This window comes from Hemitrygon akajei, chromosome 1, assembly GCF_048418815.1.
Source record: "Hemitrygon akajei chromosome 1, sHemAka1.3, whole genome shotgun sequence".
Taxonomy (NCBI): domain Eukaryota; kingdom Metazoa; phylum Chordata; class Chondrichthyes; order Myliobatiformes; family Dasyatidae; genus Hemitrygon; species Hemitrygon akajei.
The window spans coordinates 8,807,173-8,820,560 of NC_133124.1; the positions used below are offsets into that span (position 1 = coordinate 8,807,173).

At 44.7% G+C, this 13,388-nt stretch overlaps 1 protein-coding gene across 2 annotated transcripts in view; it reads right to left on the reverse strand.

Moving 5' to 3' along the window:
* vps41 (VPS41 subunit of HOPS complex) overlaps positions 1-13,388 on the reverse strand; it is a 228,384-nt gene that overhangs the window by 152,090 nt on the left and 62,906 nt on the right. For both annotated transcript variants that reach the window (XM_073031609.1, XM_073031568.1), the window contains exon 5: positions 2,946-3,020. In XM_073031609.1, the coding sequence (XP_072887710.1) occupies positions 2,946-3,020 (75 nt within the window). The remainder of the gene's footprint in view (positions 1-2,945; positions 3,021-13,388) is intronic.

Here is a 13,388-nt window from a genome sequence, read left to right on the forward strand (position 1 = left end):
TAGCCTCACCCATCACCTTCGAGATTGTCCTCCTTCCCCTCCCACACCTCTTTAGTCCAACACCTTTCCTACTGTCTTTCCCGGTCCCGATGAAGGTCTTGGCCCAAAATATCGACCGTTTATTCACCTCCACAGAGGCTGCCTGACCTGCTGAGTTTCTCAGCATTTTCTGAGTGTTGTTTACCGTATACAGTACTATGCATAATCCTTAGACACCCTAGTTTTGTAGATACACGCACACTATAATTAGGGGGCCTAAGATTTTTGTACAGTACTGTCATAATGCATTGCACTCTACTACTGCTGCAAAAACAAAAACTAAGTTCATGACATATGTGAGTGATGATAACCCTGATTCCGATATGGGACTCTATTGTGGACTAAGAGTGAGAAGGGGGTAGGGAGAGGGGAATCATGGTTGGGAGAAGGGGAGGGGAGAAGGGAGGGAGAGGGGAGGGAGAGGGAAGCACCAGAGAGACATTCTGTAATGATCAATCAGCCAGTTGCCTGAAATTAGATGTCCTTGCCTGGTGTCTCTGGCTGGGGGCATCTGCACCTGCAGCGATCCGCCCCCACCGCACCAGCACTCCTCTGCCAACTGTCCACATCCATCCCACCGTGGTCCACCTTTGTAATTCCCAACATTCGTTGCTCCTGCCGGATTTATAAACTCACTCTCCACTCCATGTTGACAAATAACGTAAGGGGCCTTGTCTGGTTGGGTGCCAGTGACTACTGGTGTTCCTCAGGGGTCAGTATTGGGACTGCTACTTTTCACATCATTTGTCAATGATTTGGATAATGGAACTGATGGCTTTGGGGCAAAGATTGCGGATGATACAAAGATAAGTCGAGGGGTAGGTAGTGCTGAGGAAGCAATGCGATTGCAGCAGGGCTTAGACAAAGGTTAACTTGCAGGTTGAGTCGGTGGTGAGGAAGGCAAATGCAATGTTAGCATTCATTTTAAGAAGTCTAGAATACAAGAGCAAGGATATGATGCTGAGGCTTTATAAGGCACTGGTGAGGCCTCACCTTGAGTATTGTGAACAGCTTTGGGCTCCTCATCTTAGAAGAGATGTGCTGGCATTGGAGAGGGTCCAGAGGAGGTTCACAAGGATGAGTCCAGGAATGAAAAGATTATCATATGAGGAACATTTGATGGTTCTGGGTTTGTACTTGCTGGAATTCAGAAGGATGAGGGGGGGAATCTCACTGAAACCTTTTGAATGTTGAAAGGCCTAGACAGAGTAGATGTGGAAAGGATGTTTCCCACGGTGGGAGAGTCTAGGACAAGAGGGCTCAGCCTCAGGATAGAGGAGCATCTATTCAAAACAGAGATGCAGAGAACTTTCTTTAGCCAAAGGGTGGTGAATTTGTGGCCGCATGCAGCTGTGGAGGCCAGGTCGTTGGGTGTATTTAAGGCAGAAATTGATAGGTTCCTGACTGGATGTGACATCAAAGTTTACGGGGAGAAGGCTGCGAAGTGGGGTTGAGGATCAGCCGTGATTAAATGGCGGAGCAGACTTGATGGACCAAATGGCCTAATTCTGCTCCTATGACTTATGATCTTAAATTAGAAGAATGGGCAAAAAAGTGGCAGATGGAATACAGTGTTGGGAAATGTATGATAATGCATTTTGGTAAAAGGAACAATAGTGTGGACTATTATCTAAATGGGGAGAAGGTTCAAACATCGGAGGTGCAGAGGGACTTAGGAGTCCTCGTGCAAGACTCCCAGAAGGTTAATTTACAGGTTGAATCTGTGTTAAAGAAGGCAAATGCAATGTTGGCATTTATTTCATGAGGAATAGAATAAAAAAGCAAGGAGATAATGCTGAGCCTTTATAAGACACCAGTCAGGCTGCACTTGGAGTATTGTCAATGGTTTCGGGCCCCATATCTCAGAAAGGATGTGTTGTTATGAGAGAGAGTCCAGAGGAGGTTCATGAGATTCCAGGAATGAAGGGGTTAACATGTGAGGAATGGAGGAATGTCTAGCAGCTTTGGGCCTGTACTCACTGGAATTCAGAAGAATGCGGGGGGAGGTGGATTTCATTGAAACCTATTGAATGTCGAAAAGACTAGATAGGGTGGGCATGGAAAAGATGTTTCCTGTGGAGAGAGTATCCAGAACTAGAGGCCACAGCCTGAAAATTGAGGGGTGACGTTTTAAAACAGAGGCAAAGAGGATTTTTTTTTAGCCAGAGAGTAGTGAATCTGTGGAATGCTCTGCCACAAACTATGGTGGAGGCCAAGTTCATGGGTATACATAGCTGATAGTTTCCTGATTGGTCAGGGCATCAAAGCATATGGCAAGAAGGCAGATGTCTGTGATTGAGTGGGATTGGGAATCAGTCATGATGGAATGGTGAAGCAGACTCGATGGGCTGAATGGCCTAGTTCTGCTCTTGTGTCTTATGGTCTAAATTGGAAGATCTACAGTACTGTACTGTACAAAAGACTTAGGCACATACACTGTACATAGCTAGGGTGCTCTGTACCCTTTACAGAACCAAGAACAGTACAGCACAAGAACAGGCCATTCAGCCCACAGTGTTGTGCTGAACCAGCTAAAAAGTAAATTAAAAACCCTAAAAACTAATCCCTCCTACCCACACAATGTTCAGACCCCTCCACCTTCCTTACGTCCATGTGCCTATTCAAACATCTATTTGCCACTACCACCGTCCAAGCATCCACCACTCTCTGAGTAAAAACCCACACCTCACATCCCTTCTGAACCTATTCCTTCTCACCCTCTGGTATTAGACTCTTCAACCCTGTGAAACACTTCTAATCATCTTCCAAACCTTCATCAGATCTTCCTATTTTATTGATTGATGCATTTATAGGGAGGAATTCATTCATGGAGCAAAGAAAAACAAGACAAAAAGTTGTATGCAAAAATGGGTGAGACAGGAAAAAGTGACTATAGCAACTCTTACCTTGCCATCGTCTGAACAAATCCCAATATATTCTCCACTTTCATCCAGGCTGATCTGATTCACCTTCACTGAGCTCTGAAATGCAGGAAAGAAAACAGATCACTGATCACTGATCCACACGTCAGGGGTACGATCACAGTCTCATTGGACAGATCACTGATCACTGATCCACACGTCAGGGGTACGATCAGAGTCTCATTGAACAGATCACTGATCCACACATCGGGGTACGATCACAGTCTCATTGGACAGATCACTGATCACTGATCCACACGTCAGGGGTACGATCACAGTCTCATTGGACAGATCACTGATCACTGATCCACACGTCAGGGGTACGATCAGAGTCTCATTGAACAGATCACTGATCCACACATCGGGGTACGATCACAGTCTCATTGGACAGATCACTGATCACTGATCCACACGTCAGGGGTACGATCACAGTCTCATTGGACAGATCACTGATCACTGATCCACACGTCAGGGGTACGATCAGAGTCTCATTGAACAGATCACTGATCCACACATCGGGGTACGATCACAGTCTCATTGGACAGATCACTGATCACTGATCCACACGTCAGGGGTACGATCACAGTCTCATTGGACAGATCACTGATCACTGATCCACACGTCAGGGGTACGATCACAGTCTCATTGGACAGATCACTGATCCACACGTCAGGGGTACGATCACAGTCTCATTGGACAGATCACTGATCACTGATCCACACGTCAGGGGTACGATCACAGTCTCATTGGACAGATCACTGATCACTGATCCACACGTCAGGGGTACGATCAGAGTCTCATTGAACAGATCACTGATCCACACATCGGGGTACGATCACAGTCTCATTGGACAGATCACTGATCACTGATCCACACGTCAGGGGTACGATCACAGTCTCATTGGACAGATCACTGATCACTGATCCACACGTCAGGGGTACGATCAGAGTCTCATTGAACAGATCACTGATCCACACATCGGGGTACGATCACAGTCTCATTGGACAGATCACTGATCACTGATCCACACGTCAGGGGTACGATCACAGTCTCATTGGACAGATCACTGATCACTGATCCAAACGTCAGGGGTACGATCACAGTCTCATTGGACAGATCACTGATCCACACGTCAGGGGTACGATCACAGTCTCATTGGACAGATCACTGATCACTGATCCACACGTCAGGGGTACGATCACAGTCTCATTGGACAGATCACTGATCACTGATCCACACATCGGGGTACGATCATAGTCTCATTGGACAGATCACTGATCACTGATCCACACGTCAGGGGTACGATCACAGTCTCATTGGACAGATCACTGATCACTGATCCACACATCGGGGTACGATCACAGTCTCATTGGAAAGATCACTGATCACTGATCCACACGTCAGGGGTACGATCATAGTCTCATTGGACAGATCACTGATCACTGATCCACACATCGGGGTACGATCACAGTCTCATTGGACAGATCACTGATCACTGATCCACACGTCAGGGGTACGATCACAGTCTCATTGGACAGATCACTGATCACTGATCCACACGTTTCAGGGCCTGACCCTACAGCAGGACAGGAAAGGAAGAGAATACGATGATGGGAGGTGACAGATGACAACTACCTCCACCTTCTTATACTGGCTTTTGCCCCCTTCCTTTTAGATAAAGGGTCTCAGCCAGAATCATTGACTGTTTATTCCCCCCACCATAGTTATTAATATTGAAATTAGAAACTTAGTCCATAAAGTGCCAGTTTGTTATACAGTAAATGATGATGAGAACTGAAAATGAGGGGAGGAAGAGCTTCATGGGTCGACAAATTGTAGGCTGATGCTTAGAAAGAGTAAACAGGGAGGTACATTGGACAAGGTCACTGAAACTCCCAAATCATTTCATTTTAAGTGCAGAAGAGTAACCAGGGCAACAGAAGGACCCATTAAGGACCAATGGACTATCCAGGATCAGAAACAGGTTTTCTATCACTGATATATGCCCCCATAAGACTAGAAGACAAGAAGGCAATGAGACATAGAAGCAGAATTAGACCAATTGGCCCATTTACTCTGCTCTGCCATTCCATCATGGCTGATTTATTATCCCACTCAACTCCATTCTCCTGCCTTCTCCCAGTAACATTTGACACCCTTACTAATTGTAATGCCCTGAGAAAGGTTTCATTGCTATTGCAATGGTCTTTCTGTTGAAGCACTGCTAATGTAATGGTTTTTCTGTAGCAGCAGTGTTTGGGTTATGGCTAGAGATAACGGGGCTTTGGAATGTGAGATGTCCAATGAGGGGAGTGTTCTTTTCTTGTTGCGTGCCTGAGGACGAGATGATCTGGGGCTTTTGTTTGGCGAGAGATGGAGAGAGAAGATATCAGAAAGGAGAGGTCGTAGACACCAGAAAGGAGGGGACTTGGAGTGGACGAAGCCCGGGGAAATCGATGGAGGATCAACGTAAGGGAAACCATGAGCTCCAACTTGTGCATATTAGACCGTTTCATTAAAATGGGCCCTTTTCTTTTTGTTTTTCTTTACTAACCCTTTAGACAAATTAAGAATAACAAAGCTAAATCGCTTAATTGCATGCAGTGTACTGTCTGTTATTTCGTGGTACTGATTTGTAACACATCGCGCAGCATCCACACATCAGGAGGTTGTGCACCTCAATTTCACACATTTGGTGGGGCCAGAGATCATCTTCCCTAGATTTACGCAGCCAATGTAACCTGAAGGTTACACAATCAAAAACCTAACAACCTCTGCTTTAAATATACCCAATGACATGGTCTCCACAGCTGTCTGGAGCAAAGGTCCACCACCCTCTGACTAAAGAAATTCCTCCTGGTCTCTGTTCTACAGCACTGGCCCACTATTCTAAGGCTGTGCCCTCTGGCTCTAGTCTTCACCACAATAGGAAACACCTTCTCAACACCCACTCTATCTAGGCCTTTCAATACTTGGTAGGTTTCAATGAGATTACCCCCAGCTCCCCCCTTTTCTAAACTCCACCATGTACAAGTTCAGAGCCATCAAACGCTCATCATATGTTATCCTTTTCATTCCTGGGAAGACCTTCTCCGATACCAGCACACCCTTTCTTAGATAAGGGGCCCAAAACTGCTTACAATACGCCAAGTGCGGTCTGACCAATGCCTCAACATTACACCTTTGCTCTTATATTCTTGTCCTCTTGAAACGAATGCTAACATTGCATTTGGCTTCCTCACCACCGACTCAACCTGCAAGTTAGCCTTTAAGGAATCCTGCACACGGACTCTCATGACAACATATTTATTGATTTGTGGCAACACTACAATGCCAGAGGACATGGGTGAAAAATATTCTTGAATGAATATTTCTCAGAGGTATTTGTTAAGTAGCATGATATTGTGCAGGGAGAACACAAGAGTGGGAGTCAGAATTCTATAACGTGTTAAAGATCAGACAGCTCTAGAGCAAGCACCTCTGCTCTATCCACCAAAAGTGGAACCTCCCAGTGGCTAAATATTTTAATTCTGATTCTCAATCCCCTTCCAGCATGTTGGACCATGGCCTCATCGTGTGCCAGGAAGAGGCCACTCTCAGACCGGAGGAACAACACCTTATATTCCACCTGGGTACCCTCCAACCTGATGGCATGAATATCAATTTCTCCTTCCGGTAACAAAAAATTCCCTCCCAACCCTTTTCTTTTTTATTTCCCAGTCTGGCCTCTTACCTCTTCTCACCTGCCTACCACCTCCCACTGGGTCCCTTCCTCCTTCCCTTTTTCCTCTGATCCACTCTCCTCTCCCATCAAATTCCTTCCTCTCCAACCTTTTATCTTTCTCACTCACCTGGCTTCACCACTCACCTTCTAATTAGCCTCCTTCCCCTCCCCCACCTTTTAATTCTGGCATCCTCTACCCTCCTCTCCAGTCTCGAAGAAGGGTTTCAACCCAAAATGTTGACTGTTTGTTCATTTCCATAGATACTGCCTGACCTGCAGGGTTTCATAAAGTACAGTAACATGAAATGCAATGTTGGAAAGTGTACGGTCATGCACTTTGGTAGAAGAAATAAATGGGCAGACTATTATTTAAATGGGGAGAGAATTCAAAGTTCTGAGATGCAACGGGACTTGGGAGTCCTCGTGCAGGATACCCTTAAGGTTAACCTCCAGGTTGAGTCGGTGGTGAAGAAGGTGAATGTAATATTGGCATTCATTTCTAGACAAATAGAGTATAGGAGCAAGGATGTGATGTTGAGGCTCTATAAGGCACTGGTAAGACCTCGCTTGGAATACTGTGTGCAGTTTTGGGCTCCTTATTTAAGAAAGGCTCCAATGCTGAGATTGGAGAGAGTTCAGAGAAGATTCACTAGAATGATTCTGGGAATGAGAGGGTTAACATATGAGGAACGTTTGACTGCTCTTGGACTGTACTCCTTGGAGTTCAGAAGAATGAGGGGGGACCTCATAGAAACATTTGAATGTTGAAAGGCATGGACAGAGTGGATGTGGCAAAGTTGTTTCCCATGGTGGGGGAGTCTAGTACGAGAGAACATGACTTAAGGATTGAAGGGTGTCCATTCAGAACAGAGAGGCAAAGAAACTTTTTTAGCCAGAGGGTGGTGAATCTGTGGAATTTGTTGCCATGGGCGGCAGTGGAGGCCAAGTCATTGGGTGCATTTAAGGCAGAGATTGATAGGTATCTGAGGAGCCAGGGCATCAAAGGTTATGGTGAGAAGGTGGGGGAGTGGGACTAAATGGGAGAATGGATCAGCTCATGATAAAATGGTGGAGCAGACTCAATGGGCTGAATGGCCGACTTCTGCTCCTTTGTCATGTTTCTCCAGCATTTTGTGTGTTGCTTTGGATTTCCAGCATCTGCAGAATCTCTTGTGTTTAAAAGTCCTTCATGCCTGATGTGATATATCCTGGCTACTCTGGGAGACAAGGAAGGAAATTGCTGTGGGCTGAACAAAAAGTTTTCAAATGGTTCAAACGGTTCAACTTAATATCAGAGGAAGTATACAGTGAACAACCTGAAATTTGTACTCTTCACAGACATGCACAAAACAAGAATCCCTAAAGAATGAGTGATAAAAACATCAGAACCCCAAAGCGACCCTCCCCCTCCCATCACAAAAACAGGGGCACTGAACCTCCCCTCCCCCCCGCATTTGTGCCGGAAGAATCGACCCCCACCCCCCCCCCCCCCACCGTGAGAGCAATAACAAAAGCCCCAAAGAGACCTTTAAAAAACTACAGCCCATAACCTCGCTCTTCAGTATCTCAGACGGGCAGCAGTGAGCTCAGGAAGTCACTCCTGCAACAATGAGGACAGATCTACGACTCGCTCTTCCAATGACATCGCTTGACCAAGCCCCCCCCCCCCCCCCCCAACTCGGGGACCGACAGGCATCAACAGCGACAGAGAGAGGGATCTGAATTTTTAAATCTTTTCTGGCCACAGGTAACATGCAAGGTGACTGGGGGACAGCAAAAGTGGCACCTTTATTTAATAGCAGCAGGGATAAATACAGGGCTATGCTGGGGAAGTTATAAGAAAAAAATCTGAGAGACAGGATTAATCTACACTTCGATTGATCAAAGGTAGTGAGATTCTGAGAGGAGAAGATTCTGTCTGACCAATTTGATTGATTTTTTTTGAAGTGTACAACAAAATGTATTAATGAGGAAAGTGCTGTAAGGTCTTTGACAAGGGAAACCGGTTCAGAAGCTTCCAGTGCATGGGATTCAAGGCAACGTGGAACACTGAATCCAAAAGTATAGTCCAGATGGTGCCAGTGGACAACGGCGACGTCCTGCTGACAGCTCATGTTGCACGCGTTCCTGGATTCTGGTTACTCTTCTTCGCTGTTTTACAGCAGTTTGGTAAGAGCGGCCGATGTGGACAGGGGCGCTTCAGTGAAGAAGGGCTCTGCGGCCTGCAGTGGCTAGCGATAAGGCGCTGAATGGAACTAATATCCTCCTACTGTTCTTCATTGCCTCACCTCCATTATGCCCTGTCTAAGTTTAGAGAAAATAAGAAGTCGGACATTTGATACAACCTTTAAATTTGAAGAAACCTGGCGACCTTTTATTCAATATTTTCATATGGTTCGATTTATTGTTCTTCCAGTTACTTTCTCAAAACTTTGGATTTGATCAGAAAGTTTCTCTTTTTTCTTGCTTTTACTCTGGGCTGCCCAGTCCCTTTTTTTCTCTCTCTCTTTTTTTTGTTTAGTGGGGATTTTTTTGTGTATATAAAAATTATAAATGTTTCTTTATCTTTTTTCTTCTTTTCATGGAATGATAAGAGGAAAATTGTTTATCTAATTTTTTTATCATATACTATTAGATTAATACGAGGAATAATCCTGATAATGTTTATTTTACCTTTTATATGAATTGTTATCGATATATTTGAGCTAATTCTCCTCTTGTTTATATACATGTACTTTTTTTAATTAATAAAAAGATTGCTAAAGAAAGAAAGATGAATACTACTGGTTTGATGTCTGACACTGTGTTGTTCACTCACTTTTTGCTGTTTGCACAATTTGTTCCTTTTTTTTCATCCATTGGCTACGGTCAATTATGGAAAACCCTGAATATCCTCTACATAGCACCATCCAGAGACAGAGAAGCAGTTTCAGCGACAGGTTGCTATCGATGCAATGCTCCTCAGACAGGATGAAGAGATCAATACTCCCCAATGCCATTCGGCTTTACAATTCAACCGCCAGGAGTAAGATATGTTAAAGTGCCGGGGTTAGGACTCAATGTATTTAAGTAAACTACTTAAGAACTTTTTAAAAGCTATTATTAATGCTTTTTGAGATGGTGATTTAGATGCATATCATATTTTTACTGAGTTAAGTATTGTATGTAATTAGTTTTGCTACAATAAGTGTATGGGACATTGGAAAAAATGTTGAATTTCCCCATGGGGATGAATAAAGTATCTATCTATCTATCTAATGAGATGGAAGGACATTTATTTTTATCGGGATGCAGTGTGGAAGAGGCTCTTCTGGCCCTTTGAGTCATACTACCCTGAAGTCCCCCAATTTCACCCCAAGGGACAATTTACAATTAACCTACCCACCGACACACCTTTGGACTGTGGGAGGAAACCGGAGCACCTGGAGGAAACCCACGCAGTCACAGGAAGAACGTACAAATTCCTTACAGGCAGAGTGGCAATTGAACCTGGGTCACTGTAAAACGTTGTGCTAACCACTACGCTCCTGTGCCACAACGGTGATACTAACGGTGGCAGGGTAGTCTTTACTCAAGAAGGTCAGCAGGGATAGCAGGTCATTGCAGGCCTGTGGGAGCAAGGTCAACAGCAGGAAGTTACTAGATAAAGGTGGTGTGGCACAGTATTCAGGCTGGAGTCAGTGCTGCCCCCCCCCACCCAGCGTTCCCCGCAGCGAGAGACAGGCTCAACTGGACTCATGGCGCGAGTTCTGGGGCTCTTTTACAGCATGTTTGTAATACTATTTGTGCTTGCAATCTTGGGCATGCTTTGTCCTGTGTGCACGACCCCGGAGTAACGCTGTCTCGTTCGGCTGTATTCTTGAGTATTCACTTATGGTTGAATGAGAATTAAACTTGAATTAAATTAAACTAAACCTCCCAATGGTCAGATCAATGACTCAGTGGGGGTGGAGATACGTCTCTACCAAAGGAGGTGTAAGGTGCTCCTTCCCTCCGCTAGCCTGCAGGTCACCCTTGGGCAAGATGTAATACCTGCTTAGCCCCCCACCCGATCAGGGTCACTTGAAGCTATGGGAGCGGGGGTGCTGGGTGGTCGTATGAGCAGCTGGTGCATATCACAAGTCCTGGTTATGTGACCACTGACGCCAGGTAGACAATCTCTGAAGATTATTGATAATGGCTGGGGTCACCCGTCTTGTAAGGACACTGCCCAGAAGAAGGCAATGGCAAACCATGTCTGTAGAAAAAGTTTGCCAAGAACAATCATAGTCATGGAAAGAGCATGATCACCCATGTCATGCAACACGGCACATAATGAATGAGCGAATATTAATTCTGGAAGACGATGATACCACACACTAGTCTCATCAGCATTAAGATTTGTTTCAGAGAGGAACAATATTAAGATATCAATTAGGTTGAAAGAGTACAGGAAAAATTTACAAAGTTGTTGCTGGAACTTGAGGAAAAGGTTAGAATTTAATTCCCAAGAGCATAGGAGAGTGAGGGGAGATTTGATAGAAGCATACAAAAATATAGTATGGCAGAGAAATTGGCCAAGAGTAATCATCGTCATGAAAAGACCATGATCACCCTTGTTATATAACGCCACACATAATGAACAAATAAATGGCTCAAATCAGCCGTGGCGGAGCAGACTCAATGGGATGAGTGGCTTAATTTTGCTCCTACGGCTTATGGTCTCAGTGCTTCCTCTGAAGTATCTCTCCAACATGGAACAGCCAAGTTGAATGAATTATTAAAAGAAATTGTAATATATAGTACTTTCATGGCACCAGAGTAAAGAGAACTTTTGAACTTCAGTCCCTGTTGTAACGTGGGGAATGTTTGTAGACAACCTCTGCACAGCTGGTTCCACAGGCAGCAAAAAGATGAATGGCCAGATAATTTTTTGGAAGTGGTAACTGTTTGAGAAGGATTGTAGCCAGGGCATCAGTGTGATCTCCTCTGTTCTCTTGTCGTGATATTCTGAGGTTCTAACGAATAAGTTCAAACATCTTTGTGTGATGTCCAGTGAGGACATCATCAAAAGGCAAAGCTCAAAAATGCGGCATTTATCATTAGGGAGCCCCACCACCCAGAATGTACCATCTTCTCATTACTACCATCAGGGAAGAGGTACAGGAGCCTGAAGACACACACTGAACGTGTTAGAAACAGATTTTTCCTCTCCGCTATCAGATTTCTGATTGGACAATGAACCCATGAACAATACCTCACTATTTTTGCTCTCTTCGTGCACAATTTTTAAATTTAATTTTTTAAAATACAGCATGGTGTAAAAGTTTTATGTACACCTCGGGAGCCCAACACATTTGCACAGTACTGTAGTAATTTTATGTATCGCACTTTATTTCTGCTGCAAAAAAAAACAAATTTCATGACAAATGCGAGTGATGATAAACCTGATCCTGATACAGGTCTCTATTGTGGACTGAGAGTGGGAAGGGGGCAGGGAGAGGGGAGGGGGAGAGAGCGGAAAGCACTCTATAATGATCAATAAACCAATTGTTTGGAATCAAATGACCTTGTCTGGTGTCTGAGGGTTGAGTGTGCCTGTACCCGTGCCACCCCCCCACCCCCAGCACATCTTCTCTGCCACCTGTCCCACACCCCTCTCGTGGCGCTCCACCCTCACCTTTCTCAACATCCTTTGTTCCCGCCAGATTTACAGACTGACTCTCCGCTCCACATTGACAGATACCGTGCTATGTAAAAGTCTTAAGGCTGATTTATACTTGTATGTCTGGGCTACATCGGCTCTACGCCGTAGCGAGCATGTGTTGGTGTGCGCCAAAACGCTAGTTGGCGGTGGGGTTTCTATGCCACTGTGTTGAGTTTCTTCATGAGAGACATGGACGAGGAAATGCATTTCAAACATTTTCGCATGTCGGCAGGTAGATTTGACGACTTGGTTCATCTATCTCGCATCGGTGTACAGACATGACGGAGAAGAAACAACCGGAAATGCGTAGGAGGAAATGCGATACTACCAAGCAGACCAATCACAGTTGTTGCGGTCAGCATCGCCACGACTCGTGAGTTACTTTTTTGGGGAGGTACACATCACCCTATGGCATAAGGTGCACAGTACTTACGACATAGATGCAGCGTAGGTGTATAAATCAGGCTTTAGGCACCATAGCTTTATATACAAGGCCGACAAAAAGAATCCTTTCAATAAAGCAGTGGAAATCTCTGGTCACTTGGTGGCGCTGTTGCACCTCTGAGGGACGCTTTAATGCGCGCTCTCCCTGTTTATACAGTACATAGACAACATGGACAGCCCCAAACACGAACAAACTCCATTAATATTATTAAATTCAAAAGACTGACATACATACAAAGGAACAGCAGAACTAACTAGTTTCCTTCTCTCTTCACCTTTAATAATTGTTCTTTCAAATTAGTCATGTGCCTTTGATGCCATTTATTAACGATTGTGAAGGTCTATTTGCCTTGTCCTGTAATTTCGGTGTGTTTTTCAAATAACCTGTGAATGACCGTTAAAACCAATCTCATTTGTTACCGGTGGATAGCCCCTACCTGCAGGAGGATTACAAATCTGCACGCAAAATTAAACTTAAAATATTATGAAAGTATCCTCTCATTTTTGCTACTTGCTCCCTGTTAACCAATGACCAAAATCGATGCAGCTTTGTCACAAGAATGTGGCGGAGGAG